Source organism: Mobula hypostoma, chromosome 2, assembly GCF_963921235.1.
Source record: "Mobula hypostoma chromosome 2, sMobHyp1.1, whole genome shotgun sequence".
Taxonomy (NCBI): Eukaryota; Metazoa; Chordata; class Chondrichthyes; order Myliobatiformes; family Myliobatidae; genus Mobula; species Mobula hypostoma.
In genome coordinates, this window is record NC_086098.1 from 132,597,559 (window position 1) to 132,623,545 (window position 25,987).

General features: G+C 42.8%; 1 protein-coding gene across 1 annotated transcript in view; it reads left to right on the forward strand.

Moving 5' to 3' along the window:
* Window positions 1-1,122: 1,122 nt before the first annotated feature.
* Window positions 1,123-25,987, forward strand: part of LOC134342488 (regulator of microtubule dynamics protein 2) — a 93,127-nt gene continuing 68,262 nt past the window's right edge. The window contains exon 1 of the mRNA XM_063040686.1: window positions 1,123-1,613. Within this exon, the coding sequence (XP_062896756.1) occupies window positions 1,156-1,613 (458 nt within the window). The 5' untranslated portion in view covers window positions 1,123-1,155. The remainder of the gene's footprint in view (window positions 1,614-25,987) is intronic.

Genomic DNA, 25,987 nt, shown 5'->3' on the forward strand with positions numbered 1-25,987 from the left:
TGTTTAGCAGTGCACTGATCCATAAATAATCACTGGAGGGACCACTGAACTAGACACTGTCAGACGAGTCATCATCAACAAAATTGTGAGCAATCATGGCCACCGTCTGTTTGGTGTAAGCACAGCATTCATATAGAGTCGGCTGCAGGGGTGCAGCGACACATGAGGCATAATCATGGTTTGTGCATTAATCAAAATGCTCAAAATTACATAACACAGCTTGTCTCTTTTTATCCATATCGTAAGGAAATACAATATTGTGGCAGTAAACTTCCACAGTAGAGTATTGTATAACAGAGAGAACTAGGAGTATAAGTACTGTACGTAGTTCCCTGAAAGTGGAATCACCTGGAGACAAGGTGGTGAAGAAGACATTTGAGACACTTGCCTTCATCAGTCAGAGCATGGAGTTTAGGAGTTAGGACGTCATGCTGCATATACTGTATACAAGGCATTGGTGAAATGACACTTGCAGCATTGTCTACAGTTCTGGTCATACAGCTATGGGAAGGATGCAAGAGTGCAGAAAAGATTCATGAGGATTCGAACAGGAGGGCTTGAATTCTAAGGACAGACTGGAAACTTTTTGGAGCATATAAGGCTGTGTGGTGATCTTATAGGGCTTATAAAATTATAAAGGGTATTGATAGGTGGTTGGTCATAGTCTTTTTTTCCCTATAGTATAGTTATCTAAAACTAAAGGACGCAGGTTTAAATGTGATAGTTTTTCCACATAAGGGGGGTGGGTATGTGGAACCAGCTGTCAGAGTAGGTTAGAGGTGGGTACAATTACAATGGTTAAAAGGCAGATAGACAGTTAGATGAATAGGAAAGATTTAGATACAGAGATACTGACCAACACAGGCCAGCTCGGGAAGGCATTACGATCAACATGGATGAGTTGGGCCGAATGGTCTGCCTCCGTGCGGTTAAACAAATAATCTTCGATTGAGGTCCTGGATCAGAAGAGAGTGTGTTATCCGCACCCGGGGCGAATCTGAGGCGGGAGGATCCCGATCCCGACATGACAGCGGAGTAAAAAGTAAGCGATCAGGTTGCGAGGAGCGACAGAGCCGAGAGGCGGCCGCTACGGCCGTCCATTAGCCTTGAATTCGCGGCAGCCGTTCGCATTCGAGCGCCGATCCGCTCAACGTAATGGCGCCGACGGCCGAGGGTAAGGCCGTGGTTCTGGGCCTGTTAGCCGGGATCGGGGCGGCCGGTTTGACGCTGGCCGCGGTGGCGTGGTACCGCCGAAGGAGGGAAAGGGAAGGCGGCAGAAGCTGGGCCTGGGTGTCCGCCGAGGCGGTCAGCTGCTCGAGGGGGCTGCGGCAGGCGGACATCGTGGACAAGTTGGACGGGCTGATCCGCGGCCTGGAGGAGCTGAAGAGAGAGGTAAAGAGCCTGAAGGAGACCGTGCCACGCCTGGAGAAGCGAGTATACAGAGAACTCGGTCAGGCCGGGCCGGCCCGAAGTCCCCAAAAGAGAAACAGCCCCGCACACACAGTGTCCAGGAAGAGGAAGAAGAGCGCACGGAGCTCGGACGAAGGCGGCGCAGATGTTGGAGCAGCTGGACAAGGTTCCCTCAGCTCCGAGGAAGTGGAGAGTGAAAAGGGGTGAGACACCTGCTTGCTGTTATTTTACACATACAGTGGAGTTTTCTTTGTCGGGATGCATTATCTGGTGAATTTCCAGGACTTTCAAACTAGGTTTGTCTTGCAATATGATTATACTGGGACAAACACAACTGCACCTTGTAGCCACTTTAAGTGTTAACGAGACCTGTGTGTTCTCTCTAGTATTAAAGGTTGCTTAAAGTGCTGAAGCAATTGATGCAAATTTGTTTAAGGGAAAGGTAGATGAACCCATTTAGAAAAGGATGTGTTTAATAGGGTCCGTTAGGGAGTGGAGTGGCGGAAGAGAGACGGTGTTGGTGATGTGCTAATTAGAATTTCTCGGGCTAATGTCATGGTTCTCTGCTTTTCTATATTTCATTCATATGATACTCAAGTTTGAAGATTGTTTCAAGTTATTTCCTGTACACACGTGTAAAGGAGAATGAAATAATAGATACTCTGGATCCACACAAAAACGCAATGATAAAAAAAGACATTATTAATAACACAATAGTTATAATCACAAAAAGTAGCTTATATACATTGATTGTATGCCCATAAAGTGATGCTAGGCATTTGTCTGGGAGAATGAAAGAATAAAGTTTGCACAGATGGGAGAATGAATAGAGTATAGAGAGATATATTTTCCATTAATAACCTAGGTGGCATAGAGGACGGGGCATAACAGTTTGTTGCCCTCTGCACTCTGGTTGATCTTTCATTGATCCTATCATAGTTACTATTGTATAGATTTGCTGAATATGCCCATGAGGAAATAAATCTCAGGGTTGTATATGGTGACATATATGTACTTTGATAATAACATTTACTTTGAACTTAGATAATGCAGAAATCATGCATTATTGCCATATACAACCCTGCACAACTGCACATAGGCTGGAATACAATTTTGGTTGCAGAATTGTAATTTTGACTTTCCCTTTCCACTGATGCCGCCTGACCTTCTGGGTTTTTCCAGTGCTTTCTGGGTTTATTTACCAGGTCTGGTAACATCCGCAAAGAGAGGAATATATTATGTTTGAGTTGTCGATCTTTTGTCAGATCTAGTCATTATTCAGGAAGTGGTGGTAGGTTTCATCTCCTTAAGGAAAACTATATTTCTATTTGAAACAGGTCAAGGAATATTCACTGGTTGATTACAGCTTAGGTTGTTGCCATGTGAGGATTAACAGGCTGGGCCAGTACTGTTCGGAATTTAGAAGAAGAATATCTGTTAAAAGACAAATGGCTCTAAAGGTTGAGAGGATGTTTCCCTTCAGAATAAGGGGATGCCCTTTGAAGTCAACTGCTCCTATCTTGTACGTCTCCTACTCCTGTCATTCTTTGTCTATTTTAGGGACAGAACTGGAGAATATCACAAATATTATGAGCTATAATTATATGAAATATACAGTGTAAAATTTAGTACTTTGACTCAACTGGTCTACAGTGTAACTTATACACTAACATTGTCATGTTCTACTTTGATCCCTATCAACATAATATTTTTCCCTTTTTCCTTGCAGATTACCTAGCTGTCCCTTGGGTATTTTTATGTTGTAGACTTAAACCAGTCTTGATGGTAGTAAGCCACTATCTAAATCAATGTTTTTATTAGTGACTTGTTATGGATCATGTTTTTAGATAATGAGTTTCAACATTCTGTCTATATCTACCTATTAAAAATAATTTGCACAAATAAGAGAGTAAAGCATCCTGAGGATCTTCAATGGAGTAGTTCCACATTAAACACGTGACGTCAACTTTGTAGCAGATTGTAAGCTTGAACAGTTGGGTTTTGAGGATAACGTTGGAAATGTGAAGAGTTAGAGCAGTTTAAGATCAGAACTCCTCAAGATTTAGGTTAAAGCTGCTGACGGCATGTCGGGGAATGTCAGGAATGATTTAAATCTAGGCTGTTTGAGAAAGCATAATAGGAGAAGCCTATTTCCAGGTTAGTCATAATGGCAGTTTTAAACATGAGGAATACCGAGTGCCATTTGTACACTTAGGCTTGGGCTGTTGCAAATTGATCTTTGGACCATGAATTATTTTTAAATGAACAATTGCTTAAGAAGATAAAATATGCAGTAACTTACTTTATATGAAATGAGCAAATTCTCTGATCAACCACCTGCATTTGGGGCAGTTTAAAGCAGCCAGTTGATTTACCAGTCAGCAAGCACTCACAATGCTGGAGAATCCAGGGAAATACATAGGTCACAGGGAGAAGGTGTAACTTTATCCAGACAGTACTGGAGGTCAAAATTGAACCTCACTCACTAGACCTATGAGACGGTTGCACTACTTGTAGTGCCAATTTGCTATATTAGGAAACAAAAGTATTATTTTAAACATTTATCATGATTTAAGCAAGCAAGGTAAGGTAGGTCGCATCCGGAATTATTTCCAGGTAGCAGATGACTTCCTTCCACGCCGCTCTGACGTATTGGGAAATTGCGTACTAGGCAAGTTACAGCAGTGGTTTGCCATTGCCTTCTGCTGGGTGAATTTTCTTTAGGAGATCACCAGCTCTTAACGGGAGCTGGCTGGATTTGAACTCCAGACCTCTCACCCCGAAGTCCACTGCTGATGCCACTACGCCACCAGCCAGCTGCATTTGTATGAAAGATAGACACAACTAGAAATGTCCAGGGGCCATCCTGCAATGTAGACAACCTGAATGAGGATTAAGGAGAAATGGGAAGAATTAATATGCCAATAGAACATTGTCATGTGAAATATCAGTCTTATCATATACTGTGCATATATTTTTTTTATCCAATTATGAGTGAGAAGGTAGAAATAATGTGTCTGTCTGATTAAAGAATTAACAAGTATGGGTACACAAATATTTATCCAAGTAATTTTTTTTTTGAAAATGAAAATACTCCTGTTAGAGACTATAATTAATTGGAGAAATTGTGCTTCTCTGTGACAGGCTTCTCTTGTATAATTACTAAAGGTTTACTTAGTGTGAAATTTAGAAATGAAGATATAAGTGATAACTTTTGGCAAAATGGAGTAGCTGAAGTGCCAATTACATATTGATGTAATTTAACTTCCACAAGAATGTCAAATTCTTTTGTGTTTAGGAACAAAGTTTTAAAGGCTGTCAGTGACAAATTAAATACCTTTCATTAATTCGTTTGTTATGTATCGTGTTGTGTGACATGGGCGATCATGGTCTTACCATGACCGTGATTGTTCTTGGCAAATTTTTGTATAGAAATGGTTTGCCATTGCCTCCTTCAGGGCAATTTGTAAAAGTGTTTGGTGACAGACGAAATCTCCTCACACCTCAAATGAAGCAGAGCCACTGGTGTGTTCTCTTTGTATTGGGCCCAGTATAGGCACTCTGATATGTTGACATCCAGCAACTTGAAGCTGCTCACTCTTTCCACTGCTGACCCCCGCGCCCCCCCCCCCCATGAGGACTGATGTGTTCTTTCCCGACTTCCCCATCCTAAAGTCCACAATCGATTTCTTGGTCCTGCTGATATATATTGATGACGTTTATTTGATTGTAAGTTTAATTTAGCTAGATAACAACTGGTTTTTAATCCACAGATTTTAGATTGAGTTAACATGAGACGGTTTAAAAATTAGAATGAGGTTTATCATCACTGACTTGTGTTGTGAAAACTTGCTGTTTTTGTGACAGCATTACAGTGCTAGACGTAAAAAAAAGCTGTAAATTGCAAAAATTGAATAGTGCAAAGGAGCATTAGTGAGGAAGCGTTCATGAGTTCATGAATTGTTCAAATCTAGTGGTGGAGGGGAAAAAGCCGATCCTAAGACACTGAATAGTAGTCTCCAGGCTTCTATAACCCCTCCCTGATGGAAGTAATGAGAAGAGGGCATGTCCTGGATGGTGAGGGTGCTTCACGATGGATGGGTCCCACCTTGTTCAAAATATGTCTGAAGCTGTCCTTGATGGTGGGAAAGGTTGTGCCTATGATGGAGCTGGCTGACTCTGTATATTGGAGCCTCCATAACAGCCAGTTAGAATGACTCTCCATCGTAAATCTGTCGAAATTTGTGGAGTCTTTGGTGACATACCATATCTCTTCAAACTACCAATGAAGTATAGCTGCCGGTATCCCTTCTTCATGATTGCATCAGTGGGTTACACCCAGGATAGATCCACTGAGATGTCGATGTCCAGCAACTTGAAGCTGCTCATCCTTTCCACTGCTGACCCCTCAATGAGGATTGGTGTGTGTTCTCCTGATTTTTTTTCCCCTTCCTGAAGTCCACAATCAATTGCTTGGGTTTGCTGATGATGGGTGCAAGGTTGTTGTTGGAGCAGCCTGTGCTTTTAACTTCAGTTTACCGTTTGCAATTTGCAAAAGAAAAACTGAGGGCTGTTTGCAAGCTTCTGGAACTTATTGGCATTTACAGTAAGAAATGTAAATGTAAATAAGCCTGGTTCTTGTTCGAATTAATATCTGCTATATTTACATGACTCCAAAACACTCCCTAACATTCTCCTCTTGGCCCCAGACAAAAATTTGTCTCAAGAAGACCAGACCTTAAGGAGGATCTGATTAAGTAGGGCAGCAAAAAACACCCTTCACTTCAGACCTCTTCCCCAGTTACTAACCTATGTGTACCCGCGGTACATACAGGTTCATCTGGGGATCTAAGATAGAGCAGGCCAGACGGGTCACCATGCACAAGTCCCTGGACGATGGTGGCAAAAATGTTCCCAATGTCGCCCTCATCCTGATGACCAGCTTCATGTGTGGCTGCATCAGGTTGTGTATGGAACCCAAATATGTGGGCACCAAGTGCCACTACATGCCCAGGTTCTACCTGTCAACATTATTGCGAAGGATGGGTCTAGCCACGTTCCCGTACAATACCCCAGTTAGCTGGACGTTGCCGCACTGCCTGTCCTTTGTGGAAAAGTTATTCCAGAACAACACATTTGACCACAATGCCATCAGGCAGAGGTCAACACAGAATGTCCTGCAGACCCTGCAGGAGAAGGACACGATGGACACAGTGGGGTGGTGTTGTTAAAGACTCAGTTGGTCATGAACATCTCCTGGATGAACTCTCCAACGTTGTGACTGTGATCAAAGTCACTGGAGAGACACTGAAGCTGGTGATATACAAGTCTTTATCTGGCACAACAAGGAGGATTCCAAAGGCACTTCACATTTTTATACCCTTAAGATCAAAGGTTATAGTAGGGGATTTCAATACTTACAATGACATTGTGTACTTCTATACTTTGGGTTGACAAATGGTTCTTTTGATATACATAGTGGAAGTACATTGTAATGGGTAAAATGCCTCTGAAGGTCCAAACACCTTTGAGATTAACTAATTAACACAAATATTTAAACACTTTTGACAACAGAGAGCTGTGCACCCAAAATTAATGTTGTCTCTGAATACACAAATTTGGTAAGTACTCAAAAACTATTGATTGCCAATACCTGTGATCACATTTGATTTGCTAAGTGACAACATCTGTCTGGATGCTAGTCACAATGGTGCAAATACTTTCACTGAAATCACAATGGTGTAAATAATTTAGCCATGTTGCCTGGTTTGATGCAATCTAATTAATACAACTCCCATTGTTTTAACGTTTGGCTCATGCATATGCGATCTCTTAGTCTGTGGAGCAGCCTGTGTTTTTAATTTAAATTTACCACTTGCAATTTACAAAGAATACTGAAGGCTAATTGCAAGTTTATAATCCAGTTGACTCCTTAGATATTCTTCCTTGATTTATGTATTTTCCCCCATAACAAACCACGCCTAATGTTGGCAATAAATGGCAATTGAAGTCCTAGCTGACTGGACATCTGCCTAAGTGAGTGGAGTTGAGTGGTGGTTGTGGGAAAGGACAAGATTGATGGAAGATATAGCAAGACTAGGGATAGAGAGAAAAAAGGCAGTTGGAACTAGGATAGATGGAGAGGGTAAGAGACAAAGTGTGTGTGCAAGTGATAAAGAAAGAGAGAGGGATGTCTTGTATATTTCACTTGGTGTCTAGATGGAAAGGTAAATTTGTTACAATATTGTATACAATTTTTATCCTGTTTTAAGATTTGATTGTACTATTGTATACAGTTATGTACATATTTTGACTAAAATTCTTGAGCTCTAGAATGCGATCTGAATTTTTAAATTGAAACTTATAGGAAATGCTTTATCACAAATTTCAGTTAATTAATTCCTTTCCGAATGCAAGGGCTTTGTATGATATCTAGAATAAGTATGTTGTTGCACTTTTAACTTGTGGTCCTATTATATTATCACATATTCAGACTAAATAGTTTTAACCATCTTTCTTTCCTTAATTCCCAGTTGGCTCCATTACTTGTTTGCATAATTCAACATATTTAATCATTCATGATTTAATTTAGGAAACTGCTGTCAATGTAGAATATACCACCTGGAGGTGAATTCTGATTAGTACTACATGCAACTGTTAAGCTTTCTCATTTGCGAATGATTTGCCTTATGAAGATACAACTTTTCTCAAATTCTCCCATACATTTTCAGTTGTTCAGTAGTTCCATTTCTGGTCAGAGAATGTATGACAGAATTCTTCAAGTATTTTTGAGCTGGTAATAATTGTAAAAAGTTTCATGGTATTCATTAATGACTACATGGAGTATATGTTCTGTTAGTTTAATGTTTACCAGTAATATTTGGTAAAGCTCCATACTGGATTTGGGGATGATGTCATCATTCATTAAGAGTGCACAATATTCATTAACATGTTGCTTATAGTCACAGTCATAGTCATAGTCATACTTTATTGATCCCGGGGAAATTGGTTTTCGTTACGGTTGCGCCATACAATAATAAATAGTAATAAAACCATAAATAATTAAATAGTAATATGTAAATTATGCCAGTAAATTATGAAATAAGTCCAGGACCAGCCTATTGGCTCAGGGTGTCTGACCCTCCCAGGGAGGAGTTGTAAAGTTTGATGGCCACAGGCAGGAATGACTTCCTATGACACTCTGTGCTGCATCTCGGAGGAATGAGTCTCTGGCTAAATGTACTCCTGTGCCCACCTAGTACATTATGTAGTGAATGGGAGGCATTGACCAAGATGGCATGCAACTTAGACAGCATCCTCTTTTCAGACACCAGTGTGAGAGAGTCCAGTTCCATCCCCACAACATCACTGGCCGTATGAATGAGTTTGTTGATTCTGTTGGTGTCTGCTGCCCTCAGCCTGCTGCCCCAGCACACAACAGCAAACATGATAGCACTGGCCACCGCAGACTCGTAGAACATCCTGAGCATCGTCCGGCAGATGTTAAAGGACCTCAGTCTCCTCAGGAAATAGAGACGGCTCTGACCCTTCTTGTAGACAGCCTCAGTGTTCTTAGACCAGTCCAGTTTATTGTCAATTCGTATCCCCAGGTAATTGTAATCCTCCACCATGTCCACACTGACCCCCTGGATGGAAACAGGGGTCACCGGTACCTTAGCTCTCTTCAGGTCTACCACCAGCATGGTTTCGAGGTGCAGTTCAGAGAATTCATGATCCAGTTGAGGATCTGATCATGCCTATCAATGTAGTGGATAAAATTTAATATATTAATTTAAGTAAAACATGAAAGAGCTTTTGTAAAAATGTGGAAATGTAATACTTCTATTATCTCAAATGTTAATACAAATTGATTTGGGGTCATCAATTCAAAGGAAAGATTTGTTCCAATGAAAGGCATTGCAGCCTCTATTAGAGTGATTGACGTTCTTGCAAGATAATTGAGTTCTGGATATTTTTCTTTGTGGTTTTTTTCTAATAACCCCAGTGAATACCCTTTGGATTATGAAATTCCTCAACTATTCCTTCACTAGCATTACTTCTCCGCAGGAGTGGCAGAACAAAATCTCTGATTACATTCATAAATAGATTTTTACATTAGCTGAATAGGCAGTGTCCAGGGAGGCATGGTGGTGCAGCATTAAATACTGCTACCTTACAGCTCCAGTGACTTAGTTCCATCCTGGCTTTATGCTTTCTGTGGTATTTGCAAACTCTTCCTGTGACTACATGGGTTTCCCATTGGTGTTCTGATTTCCACAGAATGTACTGGCAGATCAGTTGGCTGCTGTAAGTAACCCCCAGTGTAAGCAAAAGAATTGAAGTGAAACTGAGAGTATGTGACTGAGAGACTGTGTTGCGGGGCTACGGTGAAGTACATAGTGGAAAAATCAGACTGATAAGATTGTTCAACTGGGAACTGATATATATTAGCGACTATATCCAATTGGTGTGAACCATAAACATTTAAGAATTTTATCATTTAATTTTTCTACATGGATTTTTTGTTCACTTTCATTACTGCTTATTTGCAGCAGGTCAAATGCCCAGTTTCTGTGCTATAAATTTATATGATTCTACATGTTTTGATCCGTGACCTTGCAAGTTTCCTCCTGGTACTGCGGTTTCCTCCCACAATCCAAAGACACGTCAGTTGGTAGGTTAATTGGTCATTGTAAATTGTCCTGTGTTTGGGTTAGGATTATTGGGTGGTATTGCTGGGCGGTGTGGCTCAAAGGGCCAGAAGGGCCTATTCCGCGCTGTACCTCAATAAATCAGATTGGTGTGAGTACTATCACATAGTAAGATGTACATAAAACAAATACTAGTTAGTCATGCTTTAAGCAGAAGGGAGCAATTCAAAATAAAATCAGAAATGGAAAAAAGAATTAGCAGAGGTTTTTTATGGAAAGGGAAAAAGGCCAATAGATCTTTTAACTTAGTGATAGGGTAAAAATGAATGGTATTGGAAACAAACAAAGCTATGTTGCATAAACTTGAAGTTCTTCAAGGAGGGCATCCTAGGAAGTTCATTTCATGTTTAACTTTTTGGGGGATATGGACAACACTGCCAAGGCCAGTGTTTTATGCAAGCCACCTGCTATTTTCTTCCAAGGAAGGTACTTGCATAAAGCTGCTGAATAGGATTTAGGAACAGTGGTCTATTTCCAAGTTGAGTTATGTTCCCATTTCCCTGCTGTCCTGACAGGACTGCATTTGGGCTGTGCTTTGTAGCAGATGAAGTGAGTAATTGCAGTGTATTATATGGATATTATATAGGGTCTCCATTGAGTGGGTGATCTGGTCTTTGATCATATATTATTCAGTCATCTGACTGTTGGGAGAAGACTGCTAACATGATCATGATTTGCCCCTCTGCATAAGGATATTATCGTAATTATTAGTTAGATAACAATATTCCATTTTTTGCTTTGTATTGAAATAACTTGTAAACCAAAGAATTTTAAAAAATGAAAAGGTTTAGGGATAATAAAAAAAATAAAAACAATGATATTTCAGCAATAAAGTACAACAAAGGAAAACATCAATTCTACTAGTTCAACAAAATTATCAGAAGTATAAACCAGGGCTACATTAAGTTTTAAAACTTTTTAGCCCAATGCTGTAAATCTTAAAAATATAGTGCCATCTCCTGCATATAAATTCGAGTCAATTAAGTTTATAGAGAAAGCTTTAGGAAGGCAGCATCCATCATTAAGGACCCTCACCACCCAGGACATGTCCTCTTCTCACTGTTACCATCAGGTAGGAGATACAGAAGCCTGAAGGCACACACACAGCAATTCAGGAACAGCTTCTTCCCCTCTGCCATCCAATTTCTAAATGGACGTTGAACCCATGAACACTACCCCATTATTTTTTTAAATTTCTGTTTTTTTTTGCGGCTTATTTAACTTAACTATTTAATATACATAATGTAATTCAGTTTTTTTCCTCTATATTAATTTATCATGTATTTCATGACATGCTATTGATATTAAACCTGGTTCTGATTTTGATTCATGTACTTTTTCTTTTGTCTTTTCAAAAACAGAGACTCTTTGTCCAGTTTTGCAGTTTGGAGTACAACAGAGGGTTAACAATTCCGGATTGGTTAATGTAAACATGCAAAGGAGAATATTTCAGATCTTGCAACTTGTCAGAAAGGTTGAAAGATGTACAGTATTAAGAAAGAACAATTTTTACCTTCTCATTACATTATCTTTCTGAATTATCCATGCATTTGTGGGAAATCATTCTAGATAAATATTAACAACATTGTAAGTACACTGATAATGACTTCAAAGATAAAAGCAAAGTTAGTTATTTACACAAGAGATTCTGCAGATGCTGGAAATTCAGAGCAACACACACACGAAATGCTAGAGGAACTCAGCAGGTCAGGCAGCATCTATGGAGATGATTAAACAGTTAATGTTTCGGGCTGAGACCCTTCGTCAAGACTGGAAAGGAAGGGGGATGATGCCAGAATAAGAAGGTGAAGGGAGAGGAAGGAGGAACAGCTAGAAGGTAATAGGTGAAGCTAGGTGGATGGGGTAGGGGAATGAAGTAAGAAGTTGGGGGGTGATAAATGTAAAAGGCTAAGGGCTGGGGAAGAAAGAATCTTCCAGGAGAGTAGAGTGGATCATGGGAGAAAGGGGAGGAGGATGGCCATCGAGGGAGGCGATAGGCAGGTGAGGAGAAGAGAGAAGAGGCCAAAGTGGGGAAATAGTGAAGAGGAAAGAGGGAGGAGAAAAAATTGCCAGAAGTTGGAATAATCGATGTTCATGCCGTCAGGTTGGGGGCTACCCAGATGAAATATGAGGTGTTGTTCCCCCACCCTGAGAGTGGCCGTATCATGGCAGAAGAGGATTGCACAGACCAACATGACGGAATGTGAATGGGGACAGCTATTGAAATGGTTGGCCACCGGGAAGTACCGCTTTTTGCCGATGGAGCGGAGATGCTGGGCAAGGCGGTCTCCCAATCCACATCAGGTCTAATCAATGTAGAGGAAGATGCATGGGACACAGTAGTACTCACAACACGCTGGAGGAACTCAGCAGGTCGGGCAGCATCCGTGGAAACGATCAGTCAACGTTTCGGGACGGAACCCTTCATCAGGACTGAAGAGGGAAGGGGCAGAGGCTCTATAAAGAAGGTGGCGGGAGGGTGGGAAGGAGAAGGCTGGCAGGTTCCAGGTGAAAAACCAGTAAGGGGAAAGATAAAGGGGTGGGGGAGGGGAAGCAGGGAGGGGATAGGCAGGAAAGATGAAGAAGGAAAAGGGGAAAGCACAATGGGTAGTAGAAGGAAGCGAAACCATAAGGGAGGTAGTAGGCAGCTGGGGGAGGGGGCAGAGTGAAACTGGGATAGGGGAAGGTAGGGGGAGGAAATTACCGGAAGTTGGAGAATTCAATGTTCATGCCAAGGGGCTGGAGGCTACCCAGCCAGTACAGTCGGCCCTCCTTATCCACAAGTTCCACATGCGCGAAATCAACCAACCGCGAATCGAGAAAACCTGGAAGTGCTCTTCCAGCACTTGTTGTTCGGACATGTACAGACTTTTTTTTCTTGTCATTATTCCCTAAACAATGCAGTATAACAACTATTTTACATAGGATTTACATTGTATTAGGTATAAGAAGTAATCTACAGATGACTTAAAGTATACGGAAGGATGTGCATAGGTTATCGTGGATCGGGATCGAAAAAAAAACGGAAGTTCTCTTACTAAGTAAATCGGAACAGGTACATCCGGTATTATTTAGCATCAGTTAGTCAAACGTTTGTCTTAGTATACAGTATATATTTTACCTTTCTATGCATGTAAAACACTTAAGAAACATATGTTTCAGCGCCAGGCTTGGGAACGGAAATTCCCGAGTTCGATCCAGTGACAGACTGCTCCCTAGCGCTCTCCATCCCTGCTGGGTTGATGTGGAGGATCAAAGATCAAAAACCCAAAACCCCAAAACCCAATAATTAAAGCACTGCATTGCTTAGTAATAACTGTAGCTTTAATCGGGGCAGGGCTTTTCTCACTTTATCCTTTAAAATTGTTCCGATCGTTGACCGACTGTAGCCGAACGCTTTTCCAATGACCGATGGCATTTCACCTCTTTCTGATCGCTTTATTATGTCTACTTTATTTTAAATCGCGATCGTGATTATTTTCGTGAACAGAAACACTGCGGATTCAGAGGTCCGCCGCCAGGTCCTAATGTCCACCGCTCTGAGACAGGTTAAATAAGGTCCAGGGTTCTGCTGGGTCCTAAGATCCACCTCATTTAGACAGGTTGAATAAGGGACTTAGCATCCGCGTTTTTTGGAATTCGCCAGGGGTCCCGGAACCAATCCCTCGCGGATAAGGAGGGCCGACTGCATATGAGGTGTTGCTCCTCCAACCTGAGGTTAGCCTCATCATGGCAGTAGAGGAGGCCATGTATGGACATATCCGAATGGGAATGTAAAGCAGATTTGAAGTGGGTGGCTGCTGGGAGATCCTGTCTGTTGTGGCGGACGGAGCGGAGGTGCTTGACGAGGCGGTCCCCCAATCTGCGTCGGGTTTCACCGATGTAGAGGAGGCCGCACTGGGAGCACCGGATGCAATAGGTGACCCCAACAGACTCACAAGTGAAGTGTTGCCTCACCTGGAAGGACTGTTTCGGGCCCTGAATGGTGGCAAGAGAGGAGGTGTAGGCACAGGTGAGGCACTTATGCTTACAGGGATAAGTGCCAAGTGGGAGATCCGTGGGGAGGGATGTGTGGATAAGGGAGTCACGGAGATTTCTGCAGAAAGCGGAAAGGAGTGGAGAGGGAAAGATGTGCTTAGTGGTGAGGTCCTGTTGAAGGTGGTGGAAGTTGCGGAGGATAATGTGCTGGATCCGGAGGCTGGAGGGGTGGTAGGTGAGGACAAGGGGAGCTCTGTCCCTCTTGTGGTGGCAGAAGGATGGGGTGAGGGCCAAAGTGCGGGAAATGGAGGAAATGCCGGTGAGGGCATCATTGATAACAGCAGAAGGGAAACCACGATCCTTAAAGAAAGAGGACATTTGACATGTCCTGGAATGGAAGGCCTCATCCTGGGAGCAGATGCAGTGGAGACGGAGGAACTGGGACTAGGGAATTGCATTTTTGCATGTGGCAGAGTGGGAAGAGGTTTAGTTGAGGTAGTTATGAGAGTCTGTGGGTTGGTAGAAGATGTCAGTGGATAGTCTGTCTCCAGAGATGGAAACCGAGAGATCGAGACAGGGGAGAGAAGTATCCGAGATAGACCAAGTGAATTTGAGGGCTGGGTGGAAGTTTGAAGTAAAGTCGATGAAATTGATGAGCTCAGCATGGGTGCAGGAAGCAGCACCAATGTAGTCGTCATTGTAGTGAAGGAAAAGTTGGGGAGCAGTACCAGTTTGGAACACAGACTGTTCCACATAACCAACAAAGTGGCAGGCATAGCTGGGACCCATGTGAGTGCCCATAGCTACACCCTTGGTCTGAAGAAAGTGGGAAGAGCCAAAAGAGAAGTTATTAGGTATGAGTACCAGTTCCGCCAACTGGAGGAGGGTGGTGGTGGTGGGGAACTGGTGAGGTCTATTGTCAAGAAAGTAGCGGAGGGCTTTGAGGCCTTCTTGATGGGGAATGGAAGTGTATAAGGATTGGATATCCATAGTGAAATTGAAGCGGTCGGGACCGGAGAACTGGAAGTTATTGAAGAGGTGGAGGGCATGAGATGTATCCCGGATTTAGGTAGGGAGGGACTGAACCATGGGTGACAAAATGGAGTCCAGGTAGGCAGTTACAAGTTCGGTGGGGCAGGAGCAGGCAGAAACTATAGGTCTACCGGGACAGTCAGGCTTGTGGATTTTGGGGAGGAGGTAAAACCGAGCGGTACAGGGTGTGGGAATTATGAGTTTAGTGGCTGAGGATGGAAGGTCTCCGGAGTTGATAAGGGCAGTGATTGTACAGGAGACAATGGTTTGATGTATTTTGGTGGGGTCCTGTTCCAGGGGTAAGTAAGAGGAGGTGTTAGAGAGCTGCCGTTTGGCTTCAGTGAGGTAGAGGACGGTCCGCCAGACTACTACGGCACCACCTTTGTCTGTGGGTTTGATAGTGAGGTTGGGATTAATGCAGAGAGAGTGAAGGGCAGTGCATTCAGAGGGAGTGAGGTTGGAACAGGAGAGAGGAGTGGTGAAGTTGAGAGGGTTGATGTCTCAGCGACAGTTGGAGATGAAAAGATTGAGTGCAGGTGGAAGGCCAGGGCGGGGTGTCCAGGATGAGGAGGAGGGTTGAAGACGGGAGAAGGGGTTATCAGTAGGGGAGGGGAATCCTTGCCAAAGAAGTAGGCTCAGAGACGTAGGCGACGGAAGAAGAGTTCAGCGCCATGGCGGGCACGGAACTCACTGAGGTGTGGACGGAGGGGGACAAAAGTGAGGCCCTTGCTAAGGGCAGAATGTTCTGCCTCAGAGAGGGGATGGTGAAGACACGGCAAGGGTTGGGGCTGGGGTCAGAGGAGGGTGAAGAGTTGGAGGTCTCAGGAGGGAGCGAGGTGTTGGGATATTCAGGGAGAGCGGGGTTTGGGGAGGATGAGGGATCAGAGGAATGGAGGGGCGATGAGGGGTAGGGGGAAGATTGGGAGTCGCAGGGAGGAAAGAGGGTAGTGGAGGAATAAGATGAGCAATAGGACCCAGCGGCAGTAAGAGTGGTCCTGGTCTGGGGAGGGTCAGGACCTGCCATGACGCTGAACTCTTCTTCCGTCGCCTACGTCAGGAAAGAGCTATCAGAAGTGGGTCAAGTTAATTTATTGATGGTTGTCTGGAAAAGTACTGTTGGTGTAGATGTTTGTTATTTGAACATTGTTTTGTTTGTCACTGAATTTAATGACACATTTTGTACTTAATAAATTTTTTTCACTAGTTTTAATTTATATTCTGTATTTAACTCACTCCACCCACAGTCCTTGTAGGTGTTGTGCTTTCCTCAAATACAGGTTTGACCATTACAAGTCCATCTCACTTAGTAGCTCAAGAACATCACTGAATTTAACACACAGAGTACAAATCAAGAGGCCAGAGGTAGTGCCCAAACTGTTGTGCAACGTGGATTAATCCAGGTAGACTGAGCAGTATCTCTTCATAGTGTCAATGGCACTATCAGCAATTTACCACAAAAAAGATGAAAATAATCTATCACATTACAGCTGTTTGATGTGCAGTTAAATTTTAATACGTAAAAGTTACTTTGACCTGTTAATAGTGTCTAGAAGAAATTTTGCTTCGTCTAGAAGTAGGTTTAGACTTGAGAAAGGATAATAATAAGATATAGTTGATGTATTACAATAGTATTATGAATATTAAACTGGAAAAATTATTCTTTGGATAGAATATGAAAAGGCAAATGTTGCCAGAATTAGTCACCAATTAATTTTGATACTGTTAAAATTAAGGCAAAAAAACTGCAAGTGGATGTAAGCTATATTTGTGCAATTAGTATTATGCAAGCTTGTTCACAGCCTTTTCCTGTTTTGTACACAGAAGTTTTAAAGAGACCATTGATTGCATTTATTTTAGTTTGACAGAATGACTTGGAAAACTGCCTGACAGTAAACTTATCAAAACAAGCTAGTGCCACTTCTAGCCAAGTTAGATTGAAATCCCTTGCAGGTACATACCGGCATCTCCCTCTGAACATTAACAAAACAGACCAATCCTTTGAAGACTTGGGGATGAAACACACCTGCTTCTTGATTTTAAGCATACTGGGAAAAAAAGAAGGGCATCTGTGGTAGGACACAAACCCAAATGTGTCATGAACTAATAAGGCTGCTAGTTAAAAGAAATATGTTCTGAGGTTGTCGGTGAGAGGAAGGGCATGGATTAATTGGAAATATTGATAAATAACAAGTGCCTCACAATTTCTGAATAGTACTATTAGAGCACAGCAAGTTAAGATGCGTAGTTGGATGAGTGTAAGTGCTAGGTTAGCATGTAAAAGTAGATCACATGGGATACAGGGTGAGCTAGCTGACTGAATACAAATTTGGATTGGCGGAAGGAGTCAGAGAGTAGTCGTGGAGGATCATTATTCAGATTGGAGGCCTATGATCAGTGGGGTGCTACAGGGATTACTTCTAGGTCCACTGTTGTTTATCAGTTATATTAATGATTTATTTATTGAGATACACCATGGAACGCTGCCCAGCAATCTCCTGATTTAATCCTCGCCTAGTCATTGGACAAATTACAATGTCCAATTAACCTATCAACTGGTAAATCATTGGACTGTGAGAGGAAACCAGAGCTCCTGGAGGAACTCACAGCCATGGGGAGATTGTGCAAGCTCCTTACAGGCAGTGATGGGGATTGAACCCGGGTTGTCTGTACTGCAAAGCATTGTGCTAACCATTATGCTACCGTGCCACCAACAACAGTGGTTAGTAAAGGCTGATTTATACTTCTGCGTCAAATCAACGCTGTAGGTATGGCGTCGCTGCAAACCCTACTCAGAGCTTACACGGATCCCTACGCGGTAGCCTGACACGCACCTCTCCCAAAATGTAACTACGCATTGTGGCAATGCAGACCGCAACAACTGTGATTGGTCTGCTTGGTAGCATCGCATGTCCTCGTACGCTGCAATAGCTTCCCATTGGGGGACTGAAGGGCAGGGAAGGAACTCTGGCTGCAGTGCTTTCCATAAAGCTTTACAGACCTCCGAAATTATGGACACATTTCGCTTTTACGAGGAAAGACGCTCGCTTTAAACTTGTTTACCCTGAGAAAGACTACCATGACTATAAGCCTTGCACAAGTCGGTGTGTGCGCATGTGCGACGTGCCCGAATTGCGGAGCGAGGCAGACACACCAACGCACAAGTATAAATGCTCACAACACGTGTAGGCCACTTACGTAGCTTGTGGCGTCCATTTGACGCAGAAGTATAAATCAGCCTGTAGTTTGCAGATGACACCAAAATTGGTTGTGTAGTGGACAGTAACAGTTATCTAAGATTACAACACGATCTAGATGACCTGGGAAAGTCAGCCAAGAAATGACAGATAGAATTTAACTCAGACAAGTGCAAATAGTTGCATTTTGGTAAGTTAAATCAAGGTAGGACTTGCACTGTAAGTGATAGAGCTGTGAAGAATATTATAGAAGAAAGAGACCTCAGGATACAGGCATTTTGTTTCCCTGAAACTGGTGTCATAGATAGACAGGGTGGCAAATGAGGAGCCTGGCATGCCTGCCTGTATCAGACAGGGCCTTAAGTATAACTGGACCAGACGTTGGTGAGACCATGCTTGGAGAATTGTACTCATTTGTGGTCTTCTAGGATATCGTTATGCTTCAAAGGATACAGAAAAGATGCATGGGGATGTCAATGGGATTGAGTTATAAGGAGAGACTGGAGAGGCTAGGAGTTTTTTCCCTGAGAGTGACCTTGTAGAATCATGAGGGGTAGATGAGACAGGTGGTCACTGTTGTTTTAGGAGAGTCTAAAACTAAAGGAGCTACTGTAGACTTAAGGTAAGAGACAAGAGATTTACCGGGGTCCTCTTGCAGGATTTTCACTTGGAACATCGACATAAACATATGGTTAAGATGGTGCAACCGAACGTGTGCGACAGCTTCAGGTAGTCAAGAAGATAAGATATCTGACTAAAAACATCTTTAAAAATACCTTCTCTGTGGTAAATTGTGTTAAATTATCGCTGCAAACAGTGAAGGGGCGAGCACTGCGAGGCGAGTTCAGGGGATGAGCCGAGCTGATGAGTTGCACAGGCGTTGCAATTAGAGTTCCAATGCTCGTTCAACTGGCCCGAGTGCGAGGTTGGATCACTCTGGGCACCGAGCTGATATGAAGAGTGGGTTACCCCGAGAAAGGCTACCATGATCATGAAGCCTTGCGCGGGCACCTGTGTGCGCATGCGCGGACGTGCCGATTTTTTTTCCCACAAATTGGTTTTGGCTTAATCTTCCCAACTACACTGTACATACATTATTTCTACTTTATATAGGCTGTGTATTTATCATATAATTCCTGCTTTTACTATATATTAGTGTTATTTTAAGTGTTATGTGTAATTTGGTATGATATGGTAGGTTATTTTTTGGGTCTGGGAATGCTCAAAAATTTTTCCCATATAAATTAATGGTAATTGCTTCTTTGCTTTACGCCATTTCGGCACAAAAGGTTTCATAGGAACGCTGTACCTTAGCGGGGGAAATACGGAACAAGGACAGTCTCATATGGGACAAACCAATTTAGCCCACTATACGGGATGTCCCGGCTAATATGGGGCAGTTGGCAACCCTATGTATGCTGTATAACCTCCATTATGCACTGCAATTTAATTCAATGCTGAAGTGTTGTGGATACTTAAATAACTGTTTTCTGCATTTTCTAATGTTAAGTTGGAGGAAGAAATAGAGTAAACCTTTTACGTTAAATAAACTTGTATCAGAATTCGGAAAAGTTATTTAACAGTATTCAGCTTTTCATTTCTTTTTATGCTTGAAGACACCCTCAAGCACTTAGCCCCACAGCAAGCTTTGCAACCATGACTCATAGTTTGCATAAACCAACAACTTTTCAATCATCGCATCCCATTATTCAAGCACGATGCTTGATACTTGCTGATACATTTTCCTGTTTCAGATAACAAGAGAAGGACAATAGTGCTTGCTTATTTAACTGTGCATGGAGAAAGTTGAGATATCTGTTGTGGGAAAGAGTGTAATTGATATCGAGATTTTTGGCAAAATCGATGAAGTTCTACAGACCTAATTTCTCACAGAGCTGACCTGGAACATTCGCCTTATAGAGAGTGAATCTGGCGATGGTACCTGTGAGGAACAAGGAAATGGTAGAGGAGTTGAACAGAATATGACCCTCAATTAAGCTATGACCACCGTTGAGGTTGCAGCTTGGCATTAGTTATTTTTTAGTGTTTTCTTTAGTTTGTGGGGATGGATTTGGGGACAGAGAGGGTCAAATGAGGGTTTAGGGACAGTGATGTGGGGGAGTTAGAGTACAGGTCGGAGTCTTGCTTCACTTTTGAAAGCGACCCGCACAGACATAGGACTTCCACAGAAAGAGCCGCGATCTCAAGCTGGGTGTCAGGCCAGCAGATCAACATGGGTGAACAACAGGAATTCTGCAGATGCTGGAAATTCAAGCAACATACATCAAAGTTGCTGGTGAACGCAGCAGGCCAAGCAGCATCTGTAGGAAGAGGTGCAGTCGACGTTTCAGGCCGAGACCCTTCGTCAGGACTAACATGGGTGAAGTTTGGTGCCTCCCCCCACCCACGATGTCCAAGTCAGAAATCTGTGCGGGCAGGAGGACCCCTGATTTCGAGAACGGGTGAGACTGGAGTTCAAAGGCCAGTGTTCAGGGTCCCGTCATTGGTGATGCTGGAGTTCAAGGCTTTGTGTTTGCTGATTGGCACGTCCTGGGCTCAGTGTGGAAGCCAACCGAGGGTCAATTTGAAAGTCCAGAAGTCAAGGCCCATTGATTTGTTCTGGGTCTACGAATCTCTGCATCTCTGCCAAGATGGTCGATGGCCCAATATCTGCACGTCTGAGTCCAAATCTGCGTCCACTGGAGGTTGGAGGCTGGAGAAGACTGCCTGTGTTGAGGACTGTGTATGTGCATGGGCAGGAAGGAGGAATGGACTTGTTTTGCTGTTGTTTTGTTGCTTGTTGTAGTCTGTGTCATTCTGCCAGGCACTGTGGGCAGGCTATGTTGGTGCTGGGATGTGTGGCAGCATTTGTGGTCTACTCCCAGATGTCCTCAATATGTCAGTGGTTAATGCAGATGAAACATTTCATGCTGTTTTTCAATGTACATGTGATAAATAATCATGAATATTGAGATTTATCATAATTTTTCCACAGAAAGTGCTAGGTTTATCCCATTAATAATGAATAATGCTAGGGTGCCATTGACATCATTGAAGAATTTTGACTTGACTGAGGGGTGACAAAAGCCCTCACCCGAATGGCTTGTGATACGGGATGTTTACAAAGTCAAACATGTATCTTCTAGATTGAAGGGCTCAACCCAAAATATTGACGATCCCTTTCGCTCCATAGATGCTACCTGATCCACTGAATTCCTCCAGCATTTCTTGTTGGTAGAGAAATGCATTATGGGAAAAGGGAAGGAAAGGGATGAAGGCATGTCGGAATAGCCAAGTCTCTGATGGGATGAGTTGCAAATAGCCAATTCATGTTCTTTCTTCACATAGACTTCGTCCCATTTTTCATTTAGCTACCCAGAACTGAGGGAAGAGGATGAAAACCCGAGATGCATTGTACTCAATACTATACTTGCAGTATTTGGCTAACACATAGGGACATGCCCCTCTCTAGTCTCATCTTCATCCATATCTTCTTCTTTGGTGAATATTGATGGAAAGATAGCTGTATCAGATGGAAATGAGGGATTGCTGCATCCTCTGGTTCACTGAGTCGTGGCTCACCCCCCACTTTCCATGCCAGCGGGCAATGGCATCAGGAAAGGGCAAAGGTGGCAGCATCTGATTCATGATAAACTCATTGTGGTGCTCAGAAGTCTCATCTCCCAACCTGGAACACCTGATGATTAAGTGTCAACCATTCTACTCACCAAGAGAGTTTTCCACTATGATCCTGACAGAGGCAGATATCACGCTAGCACTTGTTATATCAAGTGACTTGATTAACAGACAAGAAACTGCCTGCCCTGATGCCTTTCACATCCATGCTGGTGTCTTCAAGCAGGCTAGCTTGAAGAAATCTCTACCCAACTACCACTAGCACGTCACCTGCAGGACCAGAGGACCCAACACATCTGACCACTGTTACACTACCATCATAAATGCCTACTGTTCCATCCCTCAACTGCATTTTGGGAAATCTGACCATCTGGCAGACCTCTTCCTACCTGCATATGGCAGAGATTAAAGAGAGAGGCGCCAGAAGAAAGGCAAACAAAGGGGTGGTCACAGGAAGTAGAGGAATAACTATGGAACTGCTTCGAGTTGGTGGGCTGGGCCATCTTTAAAAACTCATCATGTTGTTATGTACTTTATCAAAACAGATTCTTCCCCAACAAGAAGTCCTGAAAGAATCTAGGGATTGGCAATCTGCTGTGGGTTAGATTGGTGTTGTGTAGGACTGGTGATCTGGGAAACAAGAAGTCCAGATATAACCTCTGAAAGGCCATCTCGCATGCAAAGTGGCAATTCTGGACTAAACTTGAATCACTTGACAGCTATACAAGAGCTTGAATGCCATCGCCTCCTACAAGGTAAAGCTAAGTAACATAAAAGGCAACAAGGTTTCACTTCCAGATGAGCTCAGTGGCTTTTATGGTCACTGTGACTGACAGAACATGGAGGCACCTTCACAAACCCCCACAGTCCCCAGTGACCCTGTGATCTCAGTCTCTGAGGCCGACATAAGAGCATCTTATGAGGGTGAATGCACAGAGAGTATCTGACCCAGACAGCGTTCCTGTCAAATAGTAAAGACCTGTGCTAATGAACTGGCTAGTCTGTTTACAGCAGACATCCCACCCTGCAAAAACTCATTTCAGGGAGTTCTCAACCTCATTTCAGGGAGGTCTCAACCGGAAGTCTCAATGAATTTGTTGATTTTGCAAGACATCAGATTCACAAGTATTTTTGAGACAGCTGACTTCTGAATTCTGTCTTAATGTGCCATGTTCACAAAAGATGCTGTCTTGGTTGATGAGCAGGCATAGTTTTTTTGCTATTTCTGAATCAGGAAACATTTTCCTGAATAGCTTGCCTGTGTGCTTACACACCTGGAATGGCAGGTTATACTCAACGATGAAAGATGTAAAGTACACCTCAGCTCTAGTGACCTTCTCTGTCAGACTTTGGTTTTCTGCTGAAAAGAACTGTGAAATACTTGAGCAGCCTTCCCTGTGCTTAGCCTCCCTGATATGTTGTGTTCCTAAAAGAAATAAAAGCATAAGGTGTATCGTTATTACAGGTGTGCGCTGCTTAACGTCCATTCAGACAACGTCCGATCGCATATTCATCCATACTTTCTCTCTCTCTCTCTCTCTCTCACACACACACACACACACACACACACACACACACACACCCCCCCCCGCAGTAGTCGGGATCAGAACTTACTTTTTTACATTGAAATGGGGGATTTTAAATGAGTGATTTAGAAGTTCTATATCTTCAAGTTCAAGTTTATTGTCATCTGGCTGATTGTCCACAAACGAAACAACCTCTGTCCACACCACAGTGTAGCCACAATACATATATCACACACACCACATAAAACAATATATTACCATATTATTTAATAAAGTGTAATTCAAAATGCATATAAAGTGCACAGCACAGGTAAACAGTTCGCTGTCCTAATGACAAGACCTCATTGGGGGCCGGATATTTATTAAAATCGTTTTTTCTTCTGAAAACGGCTGCGCTTAAACCCAGCCCATCGCGGGCTTCGATGTACCTGTAAGTGGAAATGTTTCAGGAAAAAAAACTCGAAGAATTTGCTTGCTGCGAGCATGTTTTTAAAGATGTCTTAGCGGACGATTTTGGAATTTTGCTCCAATTTAAACCTCGCTTTTAAGGAATATAAAAGTGGCTATGTCTCCGGGTCCTAACAGGATATTCCCTAGGACCTTGAGGGAAGTTAGTGTGGAAATAGCAGGGACTCTGACAGCAATATTTCAAATGTCATTAGAAACGGGAATGGTGCCAGTGGATTGGCGTATTGCTTATGTTGTTCCATTGTTTAAAAAGGGTTCTGAGAGTAAACCTAGCAATTATTGGCCTGTGAGTTTGACGTCAGTGGTGGGTAAATTGATAGAAAGTATTCTTAGAGATGGTATATATAATTATCTGGATAGACAGGGTCTATCCCATGGTACTCCAGGTGTAGCCTCAGCAGTACCCTGTGCAATTGTAATAACAATTCCTTGTTTGGTAACAGGTCTTGCAATAAAGGTAATAGATCTTTTGCCTTCCTAACCATTTGTTGCACTTGCATGCTAACTTGCAATCAACATGGATTTGTGCATGGAAGGTCATGTTTGACAAATCTTACTGAATTTTTTGAAGAGGTTACTCGGAAAGTTGACGAGGGAAAAGCGGTGGATGTTGTCTATGTGAACTTCAGTAAGGTCTTTGACAAGGTTCCACACGGAAGGTTAGTTAGGAAGGTTCAATCGTTAGGTATTAACATTGAAGTAGTAAAATGGATTCAGCAGTGGCTGGATGGGAGACGACAGAGAGTAGTGGTGGATATCTGTTTGTCAGATTGGAGGCCGGTGACTAGTGGTGTGCCTCAGGGATCTGTACTGGGTCCAATGTTGTTTGTTATATACATTAATGATCTGGATGATGGGGTGGTAAATTGGATTAGTAAGTATGCAGGTGATACTAAGATAGGTGGAGTTGTGGATAATGAAGTAGGTTTTCAAAGCTTGCAGAGAGATTTAGGCCAGTTAGAAGAGTGGGCTGAAAGATGGCAGATGGAGTTTAATGCTGATAAAGGTGAGGTGCTACACTCTCTCCCTCCTTCCTCTTCTTTAGTCATCATAGTTTCCATAACTTCCCTACCTGTTTCCCTTTCACAATTCAATATCCTTCTTGTTAGTGACTCCACTATCTAGCAGTAAAGACTACCGAAGAAAAGAAATTGTTCAGAATCTCCCCCATCTCTTTTGGCTCTACACATAGCTGTCCACTCTGATTCTCTAAGGGACCAGTTTTATCCCTCACTATCCTTTTGCTATTAATATAACTGTAGAAACCCTTGGGATTTATTTTCACCTTACTTGCCAAAGCAACCTCATTATCTTCTTTTAGCTTTTCTAATTTCTTTCTTAAGATTCTTTATATTCCTCGAGCACCTCATTTACTCCATGCTGCCTATATGTATTGTAGATAGCTGTCTTTTTTCGAACCAAGTTTCCAATATCCCTTGAAAACCATGGCTCTCTTAAACTTTTAACCTTTCCTTTCAACCTAACAGGAACATAAAGATTCTGTACCCTCAGAATTTCACCTTTAAATGACCTCCATTTCTCTATTACATTCTTCCCATGAAACAAATTGTCCCAGTCCACTCCTTCTAAATCCTTTCGCATCTCCTCAGAGTTAGCCTTTCTCCAATCAAAAATCTCAACCCTGGGTCCAGACCTATCCTTCTCCGTAATTATATTGAAACTAATAGCATTGTGATCACTGGACCGGAAGTGCTCCCCAACACAAACCTCCGTCACCTGACCTATCTCATTCCCTGACAGGAGATCCAACACTGCCTCTTGTCTAGTTGGTACCTCTATGTATTGCTGCAAAAATCTATCCTGCACACATTTTACAAACTCCAAACCATCCAGCCCTTTTACAGTATGGGCCCCCGACCTCTGACTCTCCCTAGTCACTGTCCCTGACCCCTAACTTCCATGCTAACCCCATTGCTACAAACCTTAAAAGAAACAACTCCAACATCAACAGACATTGCAGCTCAGTGCCATCTTGACCCTCCCCCCACTTTCTAACTCTGACTCCTCATCT